This window comes from Alligator sinensis, unplaced genomic scaffold (genome assembly GCF_000455745.1).
Source record: "Alligator sinensis unplaced genomic scaffold, ASM45574v1 scaffold779_1, whole genome shotgun sequence".
Taxonomy (NCBI): Eukaryota; Metazoa; Chordata; order Crocodylia; family Alligatoridae; genus Alligator; species Alligator sinensis.
Window position 1 is genome coordinate 152,574 of NW_005843170.1, and position 11,173 is coordinate 163,746.

General features: G+C 46.5%; 1 protein-coding gene across 1 annotated transcript in view; it reads right to left on the reverse strand.

The window, feature by feature from the left end:
- Positions 1-821: 821 nt before the first annotated feature.
- LOC102372863 (butyrophilin subfamily 3 member A2-like) overlaps positions 822-11,173 on the reverse strand; it is a 15,425-nt gene continuing 5,073 nt past the window's right edge. Inside the window, exons 2-5 of the mRNA XM_014526838.2 lie at positions 7,610-7,787; positions 5,199-5,546; positions 3,032-3,313; positions 822-937 (exon numbers count right to left, since the gene is read on the reverse strand). Coding sequence (XP_014382324.1) covers positions 822-937; positions 3,032-3,313; positions 5,199-5,546; positions 7,610-7,715 — 852 coding nt within the window. The 5' untranslated portion in view covers positions 7,716-7,787. The remainder of the gene's footprint in view (positions 938-3,031; positions 3,314-5,198; positions 5,547-7,609; positions 7,788-11,173) is intronic.

The window sequence follows — 11,173 nt, forward strand, 5'->3', positions numbered from 1 at the left end:
GCGCGCGGGGGGCCCCCTGCCACTGCACACCCCCCAGCGGAGACTCAGGGGGCATGTGCCTCCCCAGATCTGTTTGCAGGGCACAGGCAGGTTGCCACTGTGGGCTGGGCTCTGCGCTCTGCTGTTGCTACTCTGGAAGCCGCACGATGCCATGTGCCTGCCACCACTGGGCAGGCAGGGGACGTGGTGCAGTAAGCATATGGCAGGCACATGGCATTTGCTGCTTCCAAAGCAGCAGCGGTGGGGCACGGAGAGAGTGCAGCCCCCAGCAGCAGCCTGCCCCTGCCCTGTGCACAGATCTGGGGGAAACATGCTCCCTAGGCTTCTGCTGGGGTGCACACAGTGCCAGGAGCCCCCCTACGCCCCTGGACAAGCTGCCTGACCATCCCACGACCTGCCCCAGCCCCGGGGCCCCTGCCCCTGCCTCACTCCCTTCCTCACCATGGGGGCCCCAATCTACCCCCCATACCTCTTCCCCATAACAGACTTACCCGCTGTGGTGGGCAGTACTCTACATGGCACCAGGCTGCCGCAGGCTGCAGCTCTGTGTCCGTGCACGTCCCTCCCCGCCACCCCACTGCAGCCATCCAGAGCCCACGCCCGGGCTGCCCTGCAGCCCTCTGCACTGTTACTGCTGCCCAGTGTTTGTGGGGGCTAAGCCCCATTAGCCCCAGCCTTCTGGTGCCTATGAAGGGAAGAGACAAATTTATGAGGTATATCTATCTCACTGGCACGGTCCAGGCCTTTCTGATCCTTGCTACCTCTCTTTCTTTCTTTGTCTAAGAAGAAATTCTCTTTGGAATGAGATTATATTTCCTTCTTTAATGTTTACCTTTAACTTTAAAGAGGTAAATGGCAAGGCCGATAAAAATGAACAGAGCCACCAAGATCACACAAAATGCGGTCATCCAAGGAGACACCTTTGGGAAAAAGGGACCTGAGAAACACAAGAAACAACAACAAAAATGAAGAGTCTGGGATTGCATTAGTTTGGAAACCAACACAAACTAAAATGTTTTCATTATAGATAAATATACCCTCCCCAACACACTGCCAGCACAATTTCTGTGAAATATTGATTAAAATATAGTGCTGTCTACTCTATACAAAATAAAGATTTTACTTTTTTTCTGCCTTGTGCAGACAGAAACTGGTTTGTGTAGCTAGATTACATTAATTGTTTAGGTTTTCCTTAATTGCCCTTCCCTGGGGAATTCTTAGAAGAAAGATCTAAATATTTAAGGGAGCTTTACCTACAGCTTTCCATAGGTTACTATACTTTGATTTCTTTATATTTCATCAGAAGTCCATATTTCTTAAATATGCAATATTTTCTTTGGGAACAAATAAGTATTCTTGCTTTCATTGCTGGTAAGCACTTTTAAACTAAACTCCAGCTTGATGCTATTATTTTTCTTCTGAGAAACATGTATTATATGTCATCTGTATGTTTCAAAACCCCTGCACCACATTCTTACTTTCATTGCTGGTAAGCACTTTTAAACTAAACTCCAGCTTGATGCTATTATTTTTCTTCTGAGAAACATGTATTATATGTCATCTGTATGTTTCAAAACCCCTGCACCCCTACCTGCTGACAGGCAACACTCGTGTCATGGGTGCTTGTGGGACTGACTGTCTCTGCCTTGGGGCGTGGGAGACACTACAGTGCAGGTCTGGCTGCTAAGCTACTGTGTTACCAGTTACCAATCAATCATGACAAGGTTCCTTGGGTGAATTTGATATCTTTTATTAGACCAACCCAAATGGTTGGAGAATAGTTATTAAGCAAGCTTTCGGGTTCAAAAACCCCCCACTGCACTGATCTCCTCGACAGCTGGCAGGAGTCATGGCCTCAGCAGGGGCTAACATTCCTTCCGCTGTCACCCCCCTGCGCCTTAACACACACAGTGTCACCCATGGCACAAGTTTTGCTTGTCTGTAGCTTGAGGTGCAGTTCCCCCCAAACCACTGCACTGATCTCCTTGACACTTGGCAGGCTTTGTGGCCTCAGTAAGAGCTACCATCCCCGCAGTTTTGACCCCCCTGTGGTGTAACACATAGACAGGACACAAGTTTTGCTTTCAAGAATTTGGGGTACAGTTCCCCCCAAACCCCTGCACCAATCTTCTTGAAACTTTGCAGGTTTCATGTTCTTAGCAAGGGCTACCCTTTCTGCAAGTTTCATCCAAATTGGACAAAAAACAACAAAGTTATAGATATTTCATTGATTCCCCCATATACCCTATGGCCAGATCTCCGAGGCTGCACCGAAGCTTTGGAGCTGCTTTGGCTGGATCAAGGCAGAAACCCAGTCCGGAGCTCTGGATCGGATCCCTGGCATCTGAAGCAGCTGGATCCGAAGCCGGATTGGATCACTGCCGACTCGCACAAGCCTAATATATGCCACTCCTTGGGTGCACCAACATGAGATGCTGACTGTGCAGTAGCCAAATAATACTGTGCAGTAGAGTGTCATATCCTGGACAGCGCTAATATGTTACTACGCAGTATTATTAGACTACTGCACTAGGTCACTTAAAATGCATTCACCAGTGCTACGGTGCAGTAACTCCAGTTACTGTGCATTTATTTAGTATTTGCTTATACAAATACTAAATGAATGCATAGTAACCACTGTGCAGTAGTGTCTCATGTAGACGCATCCCTCATTAACCAGGGTGATGACTTCTAAAGAAGGGCTGGAAAGGAGTCCTAACAGTGCCTATCCTGTAGCCAGATGGCTAGAGCACTTGTCTAGGAAGCAAGAAATACAGGCCTCAGATGCTCTTGGGTAAGGAGAGCCTAGAACTTTTTTTGTCTCCAGCTCCCTAGTCAAATGCCTTAACCACTAAGTAAAAACATAAGGCAGCCCTTCTCCTCCATTTTATTTCTGAAAGGTATGCTTGTAGGGTGATTCCATTTCACCACAGGGCATTATTTTGCATTTATCTTCTCCATTTAAGGGGAGTGCATTGTTCGTGGTTGCCTCCTGGTTATTTAAAAGGTGTGACTTTAATATATAACTGACCTGATATATGAATAGTGGATTTCTTTTCCGGGTCTTGATGGGCACCGATGATAGAACAGGACAAGCTCTGGTTTGAATTTTCTCGTATAACAAAATAATTTTCTGTTTTGTAAAGACCATCATCTCCCTGGGATTTTATTTCTGAAGCTGATGGCAAAAGCTGTCCAGCAAGATTTCTCCACGACATCTGTGGCTCTGGGAACCACCCAGCTGACCGACACACCACTTGGATCCCTCCATCTTTGTAATCCTCAACAGAGATGAGGGGATCAGAGCCTAAAGCTAAAGGAAAACCAAATAAGTATGAATTACTTTATGTTTTAATGTTAACAAATATTAAAGATACAGATACAAACTGACCATGAAGTAAGGAAGTCCTTATTCCTATACAGGTGCACCTGCTGATGCAAATAGCCCCTAAGCATTTCAATTGTCAGTAAAAGAGGCACATGTAGTCATTGACCCAGTAGTTATATTCAATAACTATGTATTTTTAAGGCACTTGGGTGATTTTTCCACTGGAATCTTATTCCAGAAGTTCCTGACTGATCCTGAACCCTTTTGAAAACCAGTTCCATAATGCTTTGGTTTGACACATTTTCAAAACTCAGAATAAATCAACTTCTCTGGCTCCATGAGTACAATATCAGAGGAGGGATGGGCAAGTACCCAGCCTTATGTAGCAGTGATAATTGCACACCTGTTTTTCAGCAAGGACGTTCAGCCAGAGAAGGCTGCACTTGAGTTTGACTATTCTCCCTAAGAAACCCTGTGGCCTGTTCAGCAAGACTCACGGCGCTGGCAGCTCCATCTGAGCCACAACCTCTGATAATGGCTGCAGAGCAACTGGAAATGGCTACCTGCCCTGAAACCTGTGCATACCTCATGTAGGTGCCTCCTTTGTTGTTAATCAAGAACATTTTAGAACAAGGAAGTCCCTTAGCCATTTTGAACATGTCTTCAATAAACTCAGGGGATTTGAGGCCCTTTTCCTAAGAATGGAAGTGGTAGGTATCTGAGCATGAACAACTGGTGCCTCCCAAGATTCAGGGGGCACCATGGCGGCAAGCGGGTACTGCCCACAGGTGCCAACGTCAAACAGGACTGACTGCAGCCGCCAGCGTTGGTGTCGGCAGTGGTGAGTGGCAAGCAGGGACTGCCTGCTGCCGCTGCAGGAGGGGTGGCGAGTGGGGACCACCTGCAGACACTGCGTCAGCAGCGAGGGGAGAGCGGGTGGCAAGCATCGCAGAAGCCAGTGGCGGCTTTGGCGGCGGCCAAACATCGCCTATGTACCTAAGTGTAGGCACACTGTGAAATCAAGAATTATTCAGGAGCTTGATATCACAGTACTTAGACAAAACAAATGAACATAAGTTAAATTCAAACTGATCTGAGGCCCTGGCTTCATCAAGAATAAAAGTGGGTCCTTCACAAGTGTTGTGCAATTTTTAGGAGGTGTTAGTTATTACATGCTACCAAGTATAAGTTAAAACAGACATTTTTCCAATGTAAATTTAAAAAAAATCTTCACAGCATCTAAATGATTTGGGTGCAGTTGTAAGACATTTTTAAAAAATCATACTAATTTCCCCTGTTTGAAGATTTTTAAAAATCTGTACAGCTCTCAAGATAAATACTGTTTAAAATCATGCTAATCATTTAGTTTAGGTGAGTAATTTTGCTAAATATACTGGATACATAAATGCACAGCATTTCTATTCCAGCTACTCTGATGCAGTTTTAGGCAGTAAAGGTCTTTGAGCTGAATTTCTACTCATCTAAGGAAGGGGAAGCAGACAATGCATCCCCAGGAAGCTTCCTCACTTAGAAATTTGCCAGGCATAAAACACAGCCCATTTGCATTCCCTACCAATGAGGGAATGGGTAGGCTCTGGAAAGACAACTTCTATATGTTGCTGGATTATTGCTGATTGCTGCTAATGTACTGATTAATGGAAAATTATAGCTTTCTCTTATATTCTGGTATATTTAAAGAATTAGATGAATCATATAGGTGAATATTTTGGCTGATGGTTTTCTTTGCGAATGTACCTGCATAAATTGCAAGAAATATATGAATAAAAGGAATCTCTAGGGAATCATATGCAAATGATAGACAGACACAAAAAAAAAAAATCAGAAAAAAGTAGTGAGACAAGCAACTGACCTTTTACCTTTAACTCCAATACAGCTTGTTCAGAAACAGTACCATCATCAACAAGACAGTTATATTGTCCTTGGTCAAAGGGCCTGATATTGAGAATCCTCAAGGTAACATTTCCATCCTGTATGTTGTCTTTCAAAAGCTCTGTCCTTCCTTCATATCCTTGCTTTTGCAGTCCAAGCTGATCCTTTCCCTCCCAGTACCGATGCACAACTGATGAGAACTGTGGCCGTAACCATGTCACCTTCATGTTCTCAGCACTCATTTTGGGGGACAGGTAACAGGGTAAAATAACGTCCTCTCCCACCATGGCAGTGATGGGGTTGGCAGATCCAATCACTGTGAACTGTGCTGTAGAACACAAGAAAGTAAATATGGAGGGTAATTTAATATACATAGAAAAAATAAGACACTCAACTGTTTCCATTCTGTTCTTGGTGTGTTTGGCATAGCCATTCCCAGGGCCTGTACATACTTAAAGTGAGCCTTATATTTGTATACAAACTTGCATTATTAACTTGCATTACTAATACTGACGGGGGAGAAGGCATCTGAATGGTCATTAGCATAGAGTACAGTAAGAGAAGCAAAGGCAGGTTTTGCTAGCTTTTTTTTTATTGACAGGCCTCTCTCATAAGTTGAGCTCAACTTTTTTGACACTGGTAAATATGTTCTCCAGCCTTCTTTTAAAATGGCTGTAGATTTCATAGACATTAGGGCTGGAAGGGACCTGGGAAGAACATCGAGTCCAGCCCCCTGCACCAGGAGCAGGAAGTCAGCTAGGGTCAAAGGATCCCAGCACGATAAGTGTCCAAACGCTTCTTAAAGGAGTCCAGAGTAGGTGCTTGCACCACCCCTGGAGGGAGTCTATTCCAGACCTTGGGGGCTCAGACAGTAAAGAAGTTTTTCCTTATGTCCAGCCTGAAGTGGTCTTGGAGGAGTTTGTGAACATTGGACCTTGTCATCTCCTGGGGTGCTCTGGTGAACAGGCGTTCCCCCAGATCCTGATGCACAACCCAATGTACTTGTAGGCTGCCACCAGGTCCCCCCAGAGCCTGTGCTTTTCCAGGCTGAAGAGTCCCATGGCTCTCAGCCTCTCTTCATAAGGCCTATTCTCTTGTCCTCTGATCAGGCACGTGGCTCTCCTCTGGACTCTCTCAAACTTTTCCACATCCTTCTTGAATTGTGGAGCCCAGAACTGGATGCAGTACTCCAGCTGCGGCCTCACCAAGGCCGAGTGCAGCAGGAGAATGACATCTGGAGATTTACTTGAGAAGCATCTATGTATGCAAGCCAGAGTCTGGATTGCTTTACCAGCTGTGACATCACAAAGGTAGGAGGTAGTTGAGTACGTTTATACCCAAAACAAAGAGATTTGTGAGTCTGCCTGGGGATATGATAGAACAGGTCAAAATGACTTTGGCCATGGGCAGGACGGTGTGTGTGGAAGTCAGAGGCTCAGATATAGCTGCAGAGTCACAGAAAAAGCCTGGGAAGAAACCTTGACAAGCCCTGACCCAGACTGTTGGGTGGCCCCAGGACAAGGCCACAAGGAGAAATTTGGGGTCAGTTGTCTAGTGGAAAGCAGTGATAATGACTGAGGGGGGAAATGGTCTCTGGTTTGGTCATTCTGTGTTCCAGAAAGCAGAACTTCATATATGCTTGTAAATGAAAGGAATCTTATCAGAGATCCCTGATTCCATCATCAGTATCTCCTCTTCCATCACCAGTATATCCTCCTAACTGGAATAATTTACAAGACCTCACATTTTGGCTAGCTGCCCTGATCAAAAGCAGTAACAATGACAAGATCATGCACATTCCTTTTCCAGCACAACTATTTAATAACTACACTGGCCTAACCAATATAAGGGCATTCTGATAAAAGATTAAAATAAAATCCTTATCTGTGCTGCTTGTCAAGATTGCTGATCCTTACCTTTGAGCTCTGTGAAATCAGTGGGGTGTTCTGAATTAACATATCCTTCTTATTCAACCCTTCCCAAGCTTATAAAGGGAGGTGGAGGATGACAGAGCACCTTCAGTGGTGAGATCCACATGCTAGCACTCCCTTCTCTGTCTGGTCTGACTGTTTCTTTTTTAATCTCCAGTCCATATTGTCTATATTTTTGAGGAAGAAATAACCAAAGTGGTTGTAAATTCTGAGTTCCCCAATAGCCTACTAGGGAATAATGACCATGACATGAATAGATAGGGTGTGATGGATAGGTAGTTATTCCCGCTGAAGTGGTGGGGGGGGAAGTATCATTGGTTCATTCCTTCAGGATTACTGCTTATTGGAAATATGCAGTAGTTTTTGTTCAGCTTTGAATAAAGGAGTGTAATTGGCACTTTTTACAAATCAAAGCACATACTTTCTGTAAGAAGGAGTAGAAATGGCTGGGGACTCTTACCTGATTCCAGCTGATGAACATAAAAAGTGATGAGGAAAACGATCAGAGCAGGCAGTGAAGAGGTGACTCTGAGGCTCTGGCAGAATGGGCGAATCTTCACGCCCATTGTGACTTGATCTGGACAGCAGAAGCTGATGGGTCTGGATTTATGTTTGACCGCACATTTCTAAAAGCGACACTGGTATTCAAAGTAAAAGACATTTATTCTGGGATTGGTATAACAAATCATTTTGCCATTAATAGTTCATCTGCAGTTATGGCATGTGATTGGCCCTACTGGGTCCTTGAAAGAAGCATCTGAGCAGTTTTGGGACCTTCCAGGTATTTTGTTCTTTTGTTTTGTTTTGAGCTGCTCTGCTTTGTTTTATAAGGCTTATCCTCTATCTCCACCTAGTTCACATTTTCAGTTCACTAGATCTCAGAATGAACTCTGATTAGGAAATCACATAACCTGATTTCCCACTGCTTCCATATTTCAGCTGAAATGGTCTTTGCTCTTCACTTTCTTAATGGAAACATGTCTTGCTGCATTCAGTAAGTTCTTTGGTTCTCATTACTGCTTACATTCTGGCATGGGCAGATCCTGGATTTTGTAAAGTGGGGTGTGGAAGCAGTGAGCAGGACTGCAAGGATGGCTGCACCCCTGCTCCCAGCCTCTCCCACCTCCCCAGGATGCCGTAGGGCCTTGTTACACATTACACTTATAGCTGTGAGTTCCCACTAGAGCAGGGGTCAGCGACGTTTTTGGGCAGAGTGCCAAAAGCACCCACAACCTCAACTTGTAAGATGCTGCTGTGCCAGAGACAGACAGTGGGGGAGCAATAAGTGGCCCAATCCTTGTAAGATGCTGCTGTGCCAGAGACGGACAGTGGGGGAGCAATAAGTGGCCCAATCCTTGTTATGGCAGAGCCCTTCCCTGCTGTCTGGCCCAAAGTGCGTGTGCCAAGCAAAATGCCTTTGCGTGCCACACTCTGGCACCCATGCTGGGGGTTGCCTATCCCTGCACTAGAGGGTGGGTGAGCAACGACAGGCTTCTATCTCTGGTCTCTGCTGTGCCAGAGACGGACAGTGGGGGAGCAATAAGTGGCCCAATCCTTGTTATGGCAGAGCCCTTCCCTGCTGTCTGGCCCAAAGTGCGTGTGCCAAGCAAAATGCCTTTGCGTGCCACACTCTGGCACCCATGCTGGGGGTTGCCTATCCCTGCACTAGAGGGTGGGTGAGCAACGACAGGCTTCTATCTCTGGTCTAGGTGTGGGTGGGGAGAGATGGGTTAAAGGGGGATGGGAACATGAAGCTGGCAGGCACAGGATTAATACGATGGGGGTGAGTAATGAAATGGGAGGGGGAAAGGAAATGGGGGTGAGGGAAGGGTGGTGAAATGAAGGAACTCAGCCACTGAAGGATAAAATAAAAAGAAATTTAAAAAAAGAAAAAGCAAAAGGAAACAAATAAGGAAGTAAATTGAAGAAGGTCTCATGGTTTAATGAACTGGGATTTGGGACTGGATTTTGGAGGTGCTGGTATAGTTGGGAATATCCTTTGGCTGAGAAGATGGCTGGATATAGGTTGAGGAAAAGTTTCTGCTTGCTAGCTGACTAGCTGGCATGTGCTCTGATGGCTGTTGCATTGGGTTGCACCCCTGGGGGTGGGAAGGTGCCCCCACAAAGGGCATGAGAGGGGGAGCTGGCTTGGGGCCATAATCCACCACTCCTACCCTACTCCGCTTCAGGCAGGAGAGTTCAGGAGGAGGAAAGTCTAGAAGAACAGGAGTGGTGGGGAGGAGACGCTGTATCCTTGGATGCTGAAGGACTGCAACTTGGGCAGCTCATCTGTGGGGAATGGAATCACATCCATGGAACGTGAGCTGGGTAACATGGATCAGAGTGAAACCTGCCTGGGAGCAGCATCATTTTAAACTACCTAAAGGGCACTTAAAACTAGTTTCACGTGTTAATATGTGGACAATGAAGGGATGAAGAGTCCCAGGAGCCACCTAAAATTCACATGTAACAAGGCCTTAAGTGCCTGAATAATGTAAGAATCTCCTCCCTCTCTTGGCCCACCTCTCCTTCCCTCCATGCTCAGCAGCACGTCCCCTCCCCACTCATTCCTCACTCCTCTGCCCCCCACTGCCACTGTCCCCAGCTGATCCAGGAGTGGGAGAAACTCCAGGGCCCTCTTTACTTATGTCTCTGGACTTGCCCACAGCTACCACTGTCCTAGCTGCTCCTATCCCACTCCAGCAAGGCTTGAGGGGAGCCTGTGGGGAGCTGAGTTCAGTTAAGCACAGCAGCAGCCATTAGTGGGTTTCCCTCTCCGCACCCACTCCTGGGATGGCACAGAACGAAGGAGGAACCTGGCCACAACTGCCTATCCCTACCTGCCCCTAAATGGGATTTAATGTACTGGAATAGGATGTTATTTAGGTTTCTATTTAAGCTTGTGTGCTTATAACAGCAAGGCTTTTATAGTGTGATTATAGTTGCTCAAACTCCCATAATGCTCTGTAAATTATGTCAGGTATGTAGCTAAATTCCGTATGATGTTTAGACAGCTATTTTGAGGTTTGAAAAGGTTTTTTCCTCTATATTGACTCACATGTACTGTGTAAATCTTGCAATACTAGACAAGTGCCAGTAAGAATGATTTGCATGCCTGGTATTGTATTTCTAGAATACTTCTTCTTTTGAGATAAGCATGTGCAACTGAGCTAATTCCATGGGATTACATGTTGCAAACAAATTAGCTAGAGAACGGATTGGATAAAGTCACATGCTGAGTTTACAGACAAGGTTATTTAAGTAAATCCAATATATTTTATTAGACCAACTCAAATAGCTCTCTGGGTAGATTCAATATAGGCAACCCCCCACTTAACGTGGTTTCAGTTAATACCCGACTCCGCTGAGCGCTCAGCCAGTTTTGCTACAGCGCTCAGTGGAATTGGGGTTTCGGCAGGCAGGCGGGCAGGGAGAAGTGGTGGCAGCAGTGGCGAGCGGAAGGTGAGCAAGTGGCAGTGAGTGGGCGAGCAGGCGTGAGGGCCCAGGGCGGGACAGCAGAAGCGCAGGCCCAGGCTGGCACATGGTGCCAGAGAAGCCAGGGGAGTGGGTGGAGACAAGTGGATGCAAAAGAGGGGACGAGCACGGGGCCCAAGCCCAAGCCAGTGCCCGGGGCCAGGGCTGGCAGAGGCCCTGCACCCAGGGTGGGGGGCAAGAGCATGGGGCCTGCGCTGGTGTGTGGGGCCCATGCCAAGGCCAGTGGAAGCCTGCACCCAGAGTGTCACAACCCAGTGATTTTTGGTGCCTCGGCACTATGGAATTTCCTGGCCACGTGAGAGCTCCTTTGCACGGCAGAGTGTTCTGCTGCAATTAAGAGCCTGCGTGCAGGAGAGTTCCCGCCAATTTGCAGTTTCCTTTGCAGGATGCATTTCTCCTTTGCAGCACAGAAATGCACGGTGCAAAGAGTTCCCGCTATTCGGATGCAAATTTGTACCCCGCTATTGGCCAGTGCTAAATTATTCACACGTGGCGGCTAGTAATTGGCTCGCTGGCCGTTTAAAATTCC